Source organism: Ovis aries, chromosome 1, assembly GCF_016772045.2.
Source record: "Ovis aries strain OAR_USU_Benz2616 breed Rambouillet chromosome 1, ARS-UI_Ramb_v3.0, whole genome shotgun sequence".
Taxonomy (NCBI): Eukaryota; Metazoa; Chordata; class Mammalia; order Artiodactyla; family Bovidae; genus Ovis; species Ovis aries.
In genome coordinates, this window is record NC_056054.1 from 177,698,017 (window position 1) to 177,714,671 (window position 16,655).

Consider the following 16,655-nt stretch of genomic DNA (forward strand, 5'->3'; position numbering starts at 1 on the left):
GCTACCAAGGACGCTCAAAATATCCCAAGCTGTCATAGACCACGCGGGAACCGACTCCTTGAAAAAGACCCTGATGCTGGGAAACATTCAAGGCACGACAAGGGGACAACAGAGGATGAGATAGTTGGATGGCATCACCAACTCGATGGACATGAATTTGAGCTAGCTTTGGGAGTTGGTGATTGTCAGTGGAGCCTGGCATGCTTCATGGGGTCGCAAAGAGTCGGAGACGACTAAGTGGCTTAACTTAAACCTCCCCACAGACTATCCCAGCAGAAAAACGCTGTAAGAGCGCCGACACTCTGCGCATGTGCGTTCTCTGGGGGTGGAAACTCTGGCCAGGGCTGTTTGTCAATTTGCTGCCTCCAGCCAGCGGCGCATGCGCACCTTTGTTTCTGGGCGCAGTGCGCATCTCAGTAGGCGGGCGCAGGGCGCAGGGGCTGCTGGGAAGATGGCGGGGGTGGGCCTGGCGGCCGTGGCCGCTTGGGTACCTTGTCGCAAGTGGAGCTGGGCGGCAGTCACCTTCGGCTTCCACCATGGTCTCAGCACGTTACTTGCACGGAAGACTGAGCGGACGCCACAGTGGCTCCGAGGTCAGTGTACGAAAGACTAGAGTGAGACGCATTCTTTCGAACATACCGGATTTCGGCGGTTCCTGTCCCGTGCGTTTTTGGCGCTCCGTTCAGAAATCCTCTTTCCAGGTTCTCAGTACCCCAGTTCTTTTAACAATACTGATGAAGGTAGTGAGAGAGCTCTGCCAGACCCCGGGGTATCCTGACAGCCCGGGCAGTGGTTGGCGTCATGCTCTGTAGTTCAAGGATTCTCTCTGCCCAGCTATCCTGTGTTAAGCGCCCAAGACTAGGAAAAATTCAGATGTGCATTTAATGTGTTTGATTATTAATTGCTTTATCTTTTCTGTGCACGTTCTAAGGGGTTTACGGATCGTGACTGTTAGTTACGTAGACCTGCTCTCTCTTGAGCGATTTTACAGGAGGGTTTTACCTGTTCTTTGTAAAAGTGTTAACTTTCGCTTTTTTTTGCTTGTTTTGGGTCTTCCCGCCCCAACCTTGCCGCCAAGATTCCAGCCCAGTAAAAAACATAGCCATTACTCTACAAGGGAAGTTAGAATTTGGACAAAAATTAAAGCCCCTGAATATTTCTTTGTCCATTATTGTTCTCCGGCTCATCTCACCTCCACTCCCCCGTATATATAGCCTGTCTTCCTGAATTATGTCTTTATATTTTGGGATTCATACCCTTGTTCCCCAGCTGTCAGATGCATGGTGCTTGAAATGGGGACTGTCTTTGTAAATACCCTTTGTTTTGAGTTAAAATTTTTAAATATATAGTCAATTTAATTGTTCACAACCAAAAGGCTGTTATATATGTCCCTCTAGCAAAGTATAGTATGTCATTTCAGTAACTAGAATATGATTCTCTTTCACTGTTTAGTAGTTTCACTGAAGATATATGCCTAAGATTTTGATCTAATTCTTCTAGTACAAAGATCATTTATGGATATTGTGTTAAGCAGACCATTTATAACTCATTAAGATTAAATAAATTGTAATGGTCTCATGGAAAAAAGGATAGGAATGAGTTTTTGAATGCTAGAGAAATGGATAAAGAACATTTTTGCTGCTACAATCTGTCAGTCTACATAACTGGCTCCTATTTTCCTTGTTTTTCACTAAAAGTTTTTAATTTGGCATATTTCACTCTGCGTTGAAACTCTGAAGCAAGCCTACGTGTAAAAGGGATAGCTTTAAGGCCTTCAGTTCAGTGTTAAAAAAATCAACTTCTCAAATCCAAAATGAGGAAAACTTTATTAGCTCACATGGAAGAAACTGTGAAGTTTTAATTAGCCACAATAGAGAAAGGTTTCAAGGAATAAAAAAGAGATTTCATTAGTTCAGAAAAAGACTATTAAGGGAATACACGAATCTGATTTCTCTGGAGGGAGAAAATGGGATTATAAATGACTTTGTTTTTAAACATCGTTCTACATTTTTTAAGAACAAGTATTGACTTTATGGCTTCCCAGGTGGTGGCCACAGTGTAAAGAATCTGCCTGCCTATGCAGGAGATGTAAGAGATGGGTTCAGTCCCTGGGTAAGGAAGATCCCCTGGAGGAGGAAATGGCAACCCACTCCAGTATTCTTGCCTGGAAAATGCCATGGCCAGAGGAACCTGGTGGGCTACAATCCATGGGGTCGCAGAGAGTCGGAGGTCACTGAGCACAAGCACCCGTTGACCTTACTGTCGGGTGGGGAAAGAACTTTAAAGATGGTGGAGTGGAATAACATTATAAGGGTGGCCCATTGTCCCTTTTTACTTGCATTCAGGTTTGTGTGTACCTTTCAAGAAAGCCAAACCAACAAATAAAACACAGTGATTGGGAGTCCTATGAGAAATCTTTTTCCGAAAATGGTATTATATATTTACTCAAGATTATTTGTAAGGAAACTGTTAGCAAACCCTCCTCAGCAGCTAGAGAATCATGATTGACTATTACCATGGCCCAAGACCTTATGGGTGGAGAAAGAATAAGTAGTGAAAGGGGCCAGCACCCCTATCTTTGATTCAGTTTCCCAACATTAGACCAGACTTGTTTCTCTCCCTCCCCACCAAAAAGTAGAGGATGTGAAACCCCTCAGACATTAAAAAAATTTTTCAAAAAAGACTGACATCTCCCAAGAAAAGGCTTAAAACTAGTGTAGGTAAGTATGAATATTGATTGATACTGTTTGGGACAGATGATATAACAGCAGCAGGAAAACATTTTTGACAAGTCGCTCTGTCTTTAGTGGCCTAAAATTTCCTTGTGTATTTTGGAAGAATCATGATTGAACCTTGCTCAGAGAAAATCAATTGTGACATGATTTTTAAAGATAGGCGCAGACTTGTGACTTTAATACTTCGTGTCTATATTTTTTCCTATGAAATGGAAATAGTATTTGATATCAATTTGACGAGTTAAGAAAGTTAAGATTGAAAATATGTATGGTTTTCCAAAAACTGTATTTGCAAACTTTATGTTTTGTGTGCTTTGTTTAGCTTGCAGACACAAGACATCAATCTCTTTCCTTAGTCGACCAGACCTCCCAAACCTGGCTTATAAAAGGCTAAAAGGCAAAAGTCCAGGAATTATCTTCATCCCTGGCTATATTTCTAATATGAATGGTACAAAAGCATTGGCGATTGAGGAGTTTTGCAAATCTCTAGGTCACGCCTATATAAGGTAGGAATAACACATTTCAAAGAAAATATTACTACCATTTACCTTAGCAATCAAGAATTACTTCTGCTCTAACCAACTGAAATAAATGCCAGCCTTTTTATAGATTAATTTATCTTAACAGTCTGTAAACTTTCATCTTGTGATTTAGGGTTCATGTAAAATGCAGTCTTTAATAGTTTTTTTTTTTTTTTAATTTTTAACTGGAAGATAATTGCTTAACAATATTGTGTTGGTTTCTGCCATATATCAACTTGAATCAGCCATAGGTATAAGTATGTCCCCTCCCTGGTGAACCTCCCTCCCATCTGGTCTTTGTGCCACGCTGATGATGCTGGCAGACAGGGAAATTAGTCGTAACTTAAGCGATTTAGAAACAATATTCTAACATGACAGCAAACCAGTATACTAGGTGGTTTTCCTTTGGGGACTTAAGGACCGCTGTTATTTAACCACTGTTTATTTCATTTCTTTCAAAATATGCAGTTTAAAATAGCATCTGTGTTTAAAACTACTGTAAAATTAATATTGTGTAATTCACATTTTCACTGAATTTCCTCTTTCCTCTCACTTCTGTAGTCTGAATATGTATATATAAGCATAAGTAAGGATATGTGTTGTTTACTACTTGATTTTACAATTCTTAATATTTCATACTGATAATTATTTTACTAAAATAATGTTTCACTGTTATTAGGGTTGCTTACTTAGAACAGTCATTTATTTAGTGCCTCATTTGCCAGAAGAGATATTATGGGTTAGTAAAAAGAGCACTGGCCTGAAATTCAAGAAACATGGACTCTAGAATTAATGCTAACATTAGCGATGACAAGATGAGTCGGTTAATAAATGCTGGACCTGTTTTCTTCATCAAAAAAGGGAGGAGATTAGATGAAAGATAATTTCTGAATTCATTTCTAGCACTAGCAACCTAAAAATCTATTAGTTTTAGAAGAGTTTCACTATCATTTACTCAATAGGTCTAGACAATATAACTTTTGGAAGTAAAATAAGTAATTAGAAATAAAAATAAAAAACTTTTAGACTTAAAAATAACTTATCTACTCAGTATATTAGCAGAAATTATGTCAATTATATGAATTTAGTCTTACTCCTTTTATCAAATTAACTGAATTATTTCATTTTCATGCTCAGAACTCTTAAAAATGTTCCAAATTAACTGTTATCCTTAAGACTGGAGTATTTTTTACAGGTAGACCTTCTAGCCCTACAATGGCGCTGTAAAATATACAAAGAATTTTAAAATATGGTCATTGCCTGTAAGGATCTTTTAATCAGGGTGGAGGAATGCAAGGTAAAATACATATGGGAAATTAGGCAGAAATATTCTTCAAAATGTGATTATGTCAAATAGCACGCTACTTAACTATATGTATTGAGAGAAAAATAGGGGTTGAAGTGGATAGAAAAAACTATAAAGGAACACCGAAAAATAGTTAGAATTTAGGTAAGAAGGAAGAGAAATCCAAGGACTATTTTGAGCAAGACATGATGATATCAGAAAATTTGCCATCATTCTCCTTTTTCCACAAAAGAATTTAACTCAAGAAATCCTCATTTTATCAGTTCTGAATTTAAATTGAGACTGTAAGAGCTATAGCCAGTTCCTGTCTGCCTATAAGGTGTATGAGGGAGTTTTCTGCATTTCAGATGCGTATAAAATAAATTTTCTTTTTAAAGGTGTATTTAGTAACCATAATGAAATTACAGTGTATACAGACAATTATATGAATTTCATCTTACTCCTTTTCTCCACAGGAATATGTGGTACTGTATTAAAATGTAACCTAAGTGTATATTTATACACCTTTATACAGTATAGCCATTCATGACAATTTTTAATTTGATCAGGCTCCTTTTTATACGCTTTTCTCAAACTTCATTGCAGTCTAATCACTGTTAGCAATTGATTGCCCTTTATCTTGTTTTAAGGGATCCCCAGGTGGCGCTAGTGGTAAAGAACCCGCCTGCCAATGTAGGAGACATAGAGATTGGATAAGAGATTTTATCTTCTATTTATACTCCTAGTTTCTCAGTTTCCTTTCTTGTGATTCTGTCTTTAAAACTTAGATCTTGAATGAAGAAATGGTGTTTTGTATATTATACAAGAACAGTACCTATGGTTTGGTGGAAATGGTTTCTTAATATCCTGCCACCATCCAGGATATTAAGATTGAGTCGGAGCTCAGGAATATAACACATGGCTTTAGGACTGGTCTTCTCTCGTGATGATTTCTAATAAAATTTAAAATTTTAGATTTGGGAAATTTAAAATATATTTAGACTTGAGAATATTGAGGCTGCTAGGACAGAATTGCCTTACTGTGATTAAAAGTTTTAAATTGCCAAATCTTTGTCAGTTGGTTAGGGTTCAGCAAGAATGAACTGTATTTTTTATTTGTTACCCATGAGTATCACTGAATGCTTGTATGTACCTTTTTGAAGGCCCTGTACATGTGTTCTGGAGAAGGGCATGGCAACCCACTCCAGTGTTCTTGCCTGGAGGGCTACAGTCCACAGGGTCACAAAAAATCGGACACAACTGAGTGATTAAGCGTAAACGTACATGTGTTTTGCATCTTCACCATACACTTGGAAGGCACCTGTAAACAATACAGCAAGCAGAGACATCTTTACCCACAGAGGAAGGTAAAGGAGAATTGGATGTTTCTCCCCCATTCTCCCTGGTCTGCCTTCTACATCCCTTGGATTGAGGAGAAATAAAAACTGTGACTTAGACTTCAGCTTCTGCCTTGTTATCCTATTTCCCAAGAATCCAAAACTACATCACTTTATACTTAAAATTTTCATTTCTTTCCCCACTTTTAAATCCCTTATCTCTAAGAAAATATGTTACACCATTCTACTGTTCCTACATACCATTCTAGTGTGGGAGGCAGGCCACAAACCAGTAATCCAATAGACACATATCGTCAGGTAGCAGTATTTGCTGTAAAGAAAAGAAAACAGAGTAAGGACAAAGATGAAAGAGGCACAGCTTTAGGTTGAATGGTCAGAGAGTGCTTCTGGAGATGTAACACTGGAGCCCAGCTGAAGTGAGGGAGCAGTCTAAGTGAATGTCTCAGGTAGAGTCGTCCTCAGGGAAGGAGAAGCTGATGTAAAACCCCTGAGTCAGGAATGTGGATGGTGTACTCCATTAACATGAAAAAGGAAAATGAGGATACAGTTGGGAGGGAGAGAGAAATGGAAGAAATGAGATCAGAGAGGTAGTTAGGGGCTAGAAGATGGTAAGGACTTTGGATTTTACTTAAAGATTATACAGAACCTTTGAAGGGTATGTGCAGGACATGATCTTTTTTTTTGTTTGTTGTTTTTTTTTTTTTTTTTTTTTTTTTTTTAAGGATCACTGACTACTGTGTGGGGAATAGACTGTGAGGGTGAAAAATGAAAACGGAGATTTACTAGGAGACTCTTGCGTTAGTTCAGTCGAGAGAGACTGGTGACTTGGACCAGGCTGGCACGGTGGAGGAGGTGAGAAAGTGAGTGACTGTGGGAGGTATTTGAAGGTTAAGCCAATAAGATTTGCTGAAATACATACTGACTTCACTTTTATTTTAATAGAGTTGAGGCATTGTAATTAATGTGCTATCTTCCTTAGAAATTAGGGAAGCAGATAGTAGATATCTAGATACAAATATGTTTTCTCTTTCTCCAGGTTTGATTACTCAGGAGTTGGAAATTCAGATGGTAACTTAGAAGAATGCACAGTGGGAAAGTGGAGAAAAGATGTTCTTTCTATAATTGATGACTTGGCTGAAGGACCACAGGTGACTGTTTTTAATAAATATCATGATAATTGTTGTGGACTATAACCTCATGATATTGGAGCTTTTTCATTAGATGCAAATATTTAATATTTTAAATGTCAAACAGTCGATTTTTATATTTTAATGTCAAATCAATCAGTTCTATCATTTTTACCTTCTCCTAACATGTAAGTAGCATTTTACTTTTCATTTACAAATTTTATTTGTCTAATTTACTCTCTATTATAGACCTGATACTTTAACAAAAAGGAATCATAGTCTTAATTTTACTTTGTGCCAAATATTAAAAGTCTGGGAGCCAGTGGATATAAAGGCAGAAAATATATACAGTCTATGAAATTAGTCCCTCCATTACCAAAAAGAAAAAGAAATTCCTCTTCAAAACATCGTGCTTTTGTTTTTAGATACTGGTTGGATCTAGCCTCGGTGGGTGGCTTATGTTTCATGCTGCAATCGCACGGCCACAGAAGGTTGTTGCTCTCGTTGGCGTAGCGACCGCTATGGACGGCCTGGTGACGCAATTTAATCAGCTTCCTATTGAGGTAAGTCCCAGGCGACCTCAGTGTATCCCTCCTGTTGTTCTGCTCCCTCTTTCTCTGAATTTTGTGCGTATGTCATCCGTCCTTTGACTTATGACGCTGGCTCCACCTTTTGTCTTAACTGACTTTTTGTATACCATTTCTTTGCTTTTTTTAACTATTTGAGTGAGTGAGAGTCACTCGGTTGTGTCGAACTGTTTGCAACCCCATGGGCTGTATACAGTCCATGGAATTCTCCAGGCCAAAATATTGGAGTGGGTAGTTGGTCCCTTCTCCAGGAGATGTTCCCAACCCAGAGACCCAACCCAGATCTCCCGCATTGCAGGCAGATTCTTTACCAATTGAGCCACCAGGGAAGCCCCTTTTAACTATTTGGTCTCCTGTTTAAGATTTTCTATTTTTTCACAGTCCCTTCAAATCGTTGTGTCACATGAATGAAATCGTACTTTAAACTTTTTTTTAATATAAATTTATTTATTTTAATTGGAGGTTAATTACAATATTGTAGGCTTCCCTGGTGGCTCAGAGGTTAAAGAGTCTGCCTCTAATACAGGAGACCTGGGCTCGATCTCTGGGTCGGGAAGATCCCCTGGAGAAGGAAATGGCAACCCACTCCAATATTCTTGCCTGGAGAATCCCATGGACGGAGGAGCCTGGTGGGCTACAGTCCATGGGGTCGCAAAGAGTTGGACACGACTGAGCGACTTAACTACAATATTGTATTGATTTTGCCATTAACCACATTTATTTATTTGGATCATACGTTGTGACCTCTTTGTGCACCTCTTAGTCTTATTTTTTGGCCTATGGGTAATATTATTAATATCTATTCTATAACCATGTTAAACCAGCTAATCAGTTATGAAAGTTTTTTTTTTTTTTTTAAGCCTTAAAACCTCAGATTCTCTCTTAGCAGAGCTCTCCAAGCACACACTGTCAGTCACACACGGGAGATAAGATTTGCCATTCCTGGCCTAGACACTAATTGGGCATTCTTTTTCTACTTCTAATTTTCGCCTTTAAAAAAAGGTGCTTTTCATCAGTAGCATGTTCTTCTGCAAATCATGATAGAAATAAGATTTTTGAAATGATTAGAAAGGTAATTGGTTTATTATACTTTGCTCTTGAATGTATGTTTAAGCACTTTCATTGTCTGCGAGGATAAAAAAAGTGGTAAGTAATAGCTGTTTATTTTTGTGTGTGTTATTTTTTTGTTTGGAAATCAGTTGAGTTCTCCTCGGGTATATTTTTCCTTGGGATCTAAATTTCACCTATGGGACTAATCCTAGCAGAAAGAAACAGTCTGGAGCCATGGTTCAAAACATGTAGTCCCTAGGCCAGCAGTAACCGCATCACCTGAGAACATGTATTAATAGCAGTGTGTATTCTTGAGCTTCACCAGACCCACTGAATCAGAAACTGGGAGTATGGCCCAGCTGTCCATTTTAACAAGGCCCCAGCTGAAGTTTGAGAACCACTGCTGTAGAGAGCAGGGAATAAGGAGGAGGAAGAAAAGAAAAAGAAGGAAAAAGCATATGTAGTGTTGAAAAGTAGAATATCATCGACTTTTGCCTCAAGCTCTGCATTGAATTCAGTGCTACATACTATCTATTCTAAGTTTATTCTTATAAGTTCACATTGTTCTTCCCAGCTCCGTGAGAAATGGCATTGTCTGCGAAGTCAGGTTCTTCATATGATTTCCTGTCAGGGCTAAAATTACAAAGCTGATCATCTTTGCATTTACCTATTTCTGAGGTTTTTTTTGTTTTTTGTTTTTTTTACTTTCTTGTTTCTCTCCTCATGCTGCTAAATTTTCCTGCCATTGTATCCTCTGCATCTAAACCTTGAACCCCTTACACTGCTTCTCATGTTGGGAAATTATTTCAAGAAGATGGCCTGTTGGAAAGGTGTTGATTACACAGTTTTGGGGGGTTATTGGGAAATGACAAGATCTATGTACATTTCTCTTTATGTGTATACATCCATCACTCAGAGGGAAGGTATGGTAGATAGCCTGTAATTGACTAAGATCTATGTCCTACAAATCAGGGTATTTCTTTGTTAATCCTAAATCATACCAGCGAAGGATTCTTAAACAAGTTGAGCCCTTTAAACTTAAAAACATGCGTAAAGAAAGGGCCCGGACACTAGGATCTCTCTCCCTTCTCCACAGAAACAGCTAGTGCTCAGTGTCAAGGGAATAGACCTAGAGGTTGTTACTGTCTTCTTTAGTCCTAGAAATGTTAAGACCCAGCATTATTCATTGTTTGTGTGGGAATTTTATTTACCTCTAACTCTAATCATTGTTTGCTTCTGTGGATGCTTTAGTTCAGTCGCTCAGTCGTGTCTGACTCTTTGCAACCCCATGGACTGCAGCACGCCAGGCCTACCTGTCCATCACAAACTCCCGGAGTTCACTCAAATTCATTTCCATAGAGTCAGTGATGCCATCCAGCCATCTCATCCTCTGTCATTATCTTCTCCTCCTGCCTTCAATCTTTCCCGGCATCAGGGTCTTTTCCAGTGAGTCAGTTCTTTGCATCAAGTGGCCAAACTATTGGAGTTTCAGCTTCAGCATCATTCCTTCCAATGAATATTCCGGACTGATTCCCTTTAGGATGGACTGGTTGGCTCTCCTTGGAGTCTAAAAAGTCTTCTCCAACAGCACAGTTCAAAAACATCAATTCTTCGGTGCTCAGCTTTCTTTATAGTCCAGCTCTCACATCCATACGTGACCACTGGAAAAACCATAGCTTTGACTAGAGGAACCTTTGTTGGTAAAGTAATATCTCTGCTTTTTAATATGCTGTCTAGGTGGGTCATAGCTTTTTTTCCAAGGAGCAAATATCTTTTAATTTCATGGCTGCAGTCACCATGTGCAGTGATTTTGGAGCCCAAAAAAATAGTCTCTCACTGTTTCCATTGTTTCTCATCTATTTGCCATGAAGTGATGGGACCAGATGCCATGATCTTAGTTTTCTGAATGTTGAGTTTTAAGCTAACTTCTTCACTCTCCTCTTTCACTTTCATCAAGAGACTCTTTAGTTCTTCACTTTCTGCCATAAAGGCGGTGTCATCTGCATATCTGAGGTTATTGATATTTCTCCTGGCAATCTTGATTCCAGCCTGTGCTTCATCCAGCCTAGCATTTTGCATGATGTACTCTACCTATAAGTTAAATAAGCAGGGTGACAATATACAGCCTTGAAGTACTCCTTTCCCGATTTGGAACCAGTCTGTTGTTCAGTGTCCCATTTAACTGTTTCTTCTTGACCTGCATACAGATTTCTCTGTGGACACTAGAGGGCATCAGACAGGATGCACAGTTGTTGGAATCCAAGCTTCACAGACACATTGCCTTCCTAGTTTCTTTTGGTGTAAGAATTATGAATATTATATATTTTCTTTGAATAAAGCTGTTTTTACTATTCCTGTAGTTCTTGTTTTTGAGGCTTTGGGACATACAAGACTTTGTAAAGTTAAGTCGGTTCTTCAGATGTACAATATTTATTCACCTCAATAGCAGATAACAGAGCTAGTTGGGAAGCAGTAATGCTTAAAATGCAACTATTATTATGTGTTGGTAATTAGCCTAGTTGCCCCTTCATCAAATAATCAGTGGAACTTAGTTCTAACTACTGAAATTACAAATTCAGGAACAGTCATAAGTAGTTTGAGGATAACTGAATATCATTTTTTTGCTTTAAATATTTGGTTCACATGTTGCTTTAATGCAGAGCACCCCATGATGTTAATATACGTTATAATATAGTTTTTGACTCTATTTTAAATCATTTGGCTATAGGTGTTTAGAAGTCTAGCTTTCAGATATACAGCTTTTTCACTGGAATATTTTTGGAATTTTATAAAATACATTAAAATACCTAAATGCATATAGATAACATCATATATATTTTACTGTTTAAATTCTTTTTTGCCTCTGAATTTGTAATAAGTGAATAGTTTTAAATGTGGAAATACAGTATTTTTATTGAACATTTAAATACAAATTTTTTTACGTACATTGTATGTAGCTTTTCTTTCCTTGTATTTTTCTTTATTTTTGATAAGCCATCCACCTGTCTTTTTCTAGACAGAAATTCCCTTCATATTATGTGGTTGCAAGAGGCTTAAAGCTATTTACATCTTGATTTACTAATTCAAGCTATGATAATCTTTCCAAAGAATTTATTATATACATATAACCCTTTATGTTCAAAGATGTTCCTAGAAGTACTCAGCAATATGGAAATGGTTGAGTTAATTATCTTGTATGCATTGTGGTAGACAGTTGTCCAGTCTTTAAAAACTTTTAATCTAATCTTTTAAAACCCAGAAATATATATACATTAAATAAATAAGCACTGAAAACTATATATGAAATGTAATAGCTAAGTGTTTTACATATTGTATATCTAAAACCAAGCACATACGGAAATACTAGAAGGAAATAAGCCAGAATATTAATGGTTGGTTGTTACATCCATGAGATAGGGCTCTTGGTAATTTATTCCTTCTTATGCATTTTATATTTTCCATGTTTTCAATAATGAGTATATGTTACTTTAAGTAGAAAAAACGTTTAAGACAAATGATCTCAAAAATAGAGATTCTTCAGGAATCAAAGAATACCCAGCATTTTATTTTAAAGGTAGAAATGATACCATTGCTCAGTTTTCAGGAGATATTTGCAAGAATTCTTTGTCATCCAGAACAATAGACAATTTTCTTCTCATTCCATAGAACTCTGAAAGGCAAAAACTACTTTTTTTTTTTACATTCAGCCTAAAATTGGGCATGTATTGTTGCCCCAGAGTAACCACTGTCTTAGTTTTCATTTTTAGTAGTATACTCCATTCTTCTCCCTTTCCCCCTATCTCACCCCATTTTAGTAACTTCCACTAATCACACTTTTCAGTTCAGTTCAGTTCAGTCACTCAGTCGTGTCCAACTCTTTGCGACCCCATGAATCGCAGCACGCCAGGCCTCCCTGTCCATCACCAACTCCCGGAGTTCACTCAGACTCAGGTCCCTCGAGTCCGTGATGCCATCCAGCCATCTCATCCTCGGTCGTCCCCTTCTCCTGCCCCCAATTCCTCCCAGCATCAAAGTCTTTTCCAATGAGTCAACTCTCCACATGAGGTGGCCAAAGTACTAGAGTTTCAGGTTTAGCATCATTGCTTCCAAAGAAATCCCAGGGCTGATCTCCTTCAGAATGGACTGGTTGGATCTCCTTGCAGTCCAAGGGACTCTCAAGAGACTTCTCCAACACCACAGTTCAAAAGCATCAATTCTTCGGTGCTCAGCTTTCTTCACAGTCCAACTCTCACATCCATTATGACCACTGGAAAAACCATAGCCGTGACTAGATGGACCTTTGTTGGCAAAGTAATGTCTCTGCTTTTCAACATACTATCTAGGTTGCTCATAACTTTTCTTCCAAAGAGTAAGCGTCTTTTAATTTCATGGCTGCAGTCACCATCTGCAGTGATTTTGGAGACCCCAAAAAATAAAGTCTGACACTGTTTCCAGTTTCCCCATCTATTTCCCATGAAGTGATGGGACCAGATGCCATGATCTTTGTTTTCTGAATGTTGAGCTTTAAGCCAACTGTTTCACTCTCCTCTTTCACTTTCATCAAGAGGCTTTTAGTTCCTCTTCACTTTCTGCCATAAGGGTGGTGTCATCTGCATATCTGAGGTTATTGATATTTCTCCCGGCAATCTTGCTTCCAGCTTGTGCTTTCTCCAGCCCAGTGTTTCTCATGATGTACTCTGCATATAAGTTAAATAAGCAGGGTGACAGTATACAGCCTTGACGTACTCCTTTTCCTATTTGGAACCAGTCTGTTGTTCCATGTCCAGTTCTAACTGTTGCTTCCTGACCTGCATTCAGGTTTCTCAAGAGGCAGGTCAGGTGGTCTGGTATTCCCATCTCTTTCAGAATTTCATGATTTTTAAATCTAAACAGTTTTTATTCCTAAGATTCTATTTGATGTAATATGAATGCTGCCTGTACTGATTCTAAGAAATTATTGTATTTTTCTCCTCATTTTCCCTTTGAACTGGGATGAAACAATGCCTGATTTAAGATGTTATGTGATAAAGTTAGTTAAATCTGAGTTTGAATCCTAGCCACAGCAGCTACTGCCTTTCAGCTTTAAAGCTGTGTACTCTAATATCCTCTTTTGTAAAATTGAAATAATAACAAAGTTATTATCAGGATCCTGTGAGATACTGTGCGGAAAATACTTGTTATAGTTCCTTGCACCTGATGTTTAATTATTGATAATTATCATTGTTAAACATTTTTGTTATCTCTTTTCCTCTTCTTTCAGAGACCATTTTCCTTAGATTAAGACTATTGCATGTACTAATGTTGCATAAATATATTTATTTTCATTTGTTCCACCAGACAAAAAAGGAAATAGAGATGAAAGGTGTGTGGCCCATGCCATCAAAATACAGTGAAGAAGGAGTTTATCGCATTCAGTACAGTGTCATTAAAGAAGCTGAGCACCACTGCTTGTTACATAGTCCTATTCCTGTGAAGTGTCCCATAAGATTGCTCCACGGCATGAAGGATGATATTGTACCGTGGCATACGTCTGTGCAGGTGGCTGACCGAGTAGTTAGCACAGACGTAGATGTCATCCTCCGAAAGAATAGTGATCACCGAATGAAGGAAAAAGCAGACATTCAGCTTCTGGTTTACACTATTGATGACTTAATTGATAAGCTTTCAACCATAGTTCACTAGAATCACAGCTTTAGTTGGTATGCAAAGTAATGGATCCAGAAGATGGAAGAGAGTAACAGATGAAAGACCTTGATACTTAGAAGGTTTTTCCTCTTCTCTCTACTTTGTAAATATCATGTGAGTATTTATCTAATGATGTATTTTCACAAGTGATACAAATTGTGAAGAAAGTGCCAGCTGCTGTGTGAAAAATATTCTCCCTCCTCAATCCCTGATGTTTTTTTTCATTAAAATATTTCCTATTTTTTTATTCAAGAAATGTTTACCTTCTGAATGCTTATGTTAACATGCCAGCTCTTACTTAGATTTGCTAATAAAGCTTAATTTTTTTATTTGGTATCATTGTATATGAAGATTTGTAAAATTATCTGATTTTAAAATGCAGTTCACAAAATATAGGAACACATTTATTGAAATCTGAAATGACTAGAGAAATGTATGAAGCATAATAAAGTTCATAAAAGGCTATTACTTTTTGTCTTTTGCATGTTATATTTGAACTTAAAATCAAGGTTATTCTATTTTAAGGGCTCAAAACTTTATAGATATATAAAGGATATATACCATTTTAAACTTTTGGCTAATATGTCATACAGTTAAGTGGGGGGATTTCATCTTTAAGCAGTAATGTTATACACTTGCTAAGTTGTGTCCAACTCTTTGCGACCCCACTGACTGTAGCATACCAGGCTTCCCTTTCCTTCACTGTTTCCCAGAATTTTCTCAAATTCATGTCCATTGAGTTGGTGATGCCATCCAACCATATCGTCTTCTATCTCCCCCTTCTCCTGCCCTCAATATTTCCCAGCTTCTGAGTCATTTCCAATGAGTCGGTTCTTCACATCAGGTGGCCAGTATTGGAGCTTCAGCTTCAAGGTCAGTCCTTCCAATGAATATTCAGGCTTGATTTTCTTTAGAATCGACAGGTTTGATCTCCTTGCTGTCAAGGGACTCTCAAGAATCTTCTGCAGCACCAGTTCAAAAGCATCAATTCTTTGGCCCTTAGCTTTTTTTATGATAGTATTTTCATATTCTGATTTCTTATTCCAAAGAAGAAATGAATCTTTATATATTATCACCTACCTAAAGAAACATTTCTTTTTTGTTATTAATAATATGTGCATAAAGTACAAATAACCAAGTGATTGCCATCTATATCAGGCCTTCCCTGGTGGCTCAGACAGTAAAGAGTGCCTGCAGTGTCGGAGACCCAGGTTTAATCCCTGGGTCAGGAGGATCTCCTGGAGAAGGAAATGACAACCCACTCCAGTATCCTTGCCCAGAAAATTCCATGGATGGAGGAGCCTGACAGGCTACAGCCCATGGGGGTCACAAAAAGTTGGACACGACTCGGCAACTTCCCTTTATTTCTTTGCCATCTATATCAGAGAGCTTTCTAAAATGTAGAGATGATAGTAAGAAAATATGAAATGGAAATACAGTTTGTATTTTTTTGTAATTAAGCTTGTGCAGTAATCAGCCGTGATACAAATTGGTGTCTTAGCTTTTTAAGTTTGGGCTCCATTTAGCCTGTTTAGGTTACATCTGTCAAACTAAAACTTTATATATATATATATATATATATATATATATATACACACACACACACACATATACACACACACATATATATATACTGAACATGTGTCAAAGATTTCTTTAACTCATTGATAAAGGAATAGGATGGTTCAAAGGACAATTCAAGAGGCATTTATAGATACTAAAGAATGTTGGGATAAGTCCTCTGCTGAAAAGCGTTAACATAGCCAGTGACTGCTTATCCTCAAAGAGACCTGCTTACTAGAGTCACCCTTGGCTGGCATCTCAGGAACTTGGATTTTAGGAACGTCCCCCCATTTTGTTAGGGAACTGTTGACCAAAACCATCTGCCTTGGCCAAACAATGATAACCACTTGTCTGAGCTGTCTCACAAAAGGAGGTCCCAATAAAGAACTCAGTGCTGCCACTGAAAACTAACCAGGAAAATTTGGGAGGGACCGCAAGGAAGGACAACACACCAACCCATAGTATGTCTTATAAAACTAACCTGAAGAGAGTGAGGGGAAAAGGGAACTCCTTGCACTGGTTGGTGGGGATATAAATTGACAACAGCCTCTACGGAAGACAGTCTGGAGATTCCTTAAAAAACTGGGAATAAACTACCCTAGAAATAATACAACACTAGGAATAAAATGACCCAACAAATCCCACTATTGGGCATATACTCTTGAGAAACCCATAATTGAAAAAAGCATGTACACCAATGTTCATTGCAGCACTATTTACAGACATAGAAGCAATCTAGATATC

At 38.0% G+C, this 16,655-nt stretch overlaps 1 protein-coding gene across 1 annotated transcript; it reads left to right on the plus strand.

The window, feature by feature from the left end:
* Window positions 1–415: 415 nt before the first annotated feature.
* On the plus strand, window positions 416–14,813 carry ABHD10 (abhydrolase domain containing 10, depalmitoylase). The gene is made up of 5 exons (XM_004002909.6): window positions 416–593; window positions 3,058–3,241; window positions 6,936–7,047; window positions 7,452–7,589; window positions 14,001–14,813. Exons 1-5 carry the CDS (start codon window positions 452–454, stop codon window positions 14,343–14,345), a joined length of 921 nt encoding a protein of 306 aa, XP_004002958.2. The 5' UTR covers window positions 416–451; the 3' UTR covers window positions 14,346–14,813.
* Window positions 14,814–16,655: the final 1,842 nt, after the last annotated feature.

Excerpts from the sequence above, each read along its gene's own strand:
- ABHD10 (XM_004002909.6), top strand. The coding sequence starts at position 452 with ATGGCGGGGGTGGGCCTGGCGGCCGTGGCCGCTTGGGTACCTTGTCGC. Across the intron at positions 594-3,057 it reads GACGCCACAGTGGCTCCGAG|CTTGCAGACACAAGACATCA; the intron begins GTCAGTGTACGA and ends TGCTTTGTTTAG. Across the intron at positions 3,242-6,935 it reads CTAGGTCACGCCTATATAAG|GTTTGATTACTCAGGAGTTG; the intron begins GTAGGAATAACA and ends CTCTTTCTCCAG.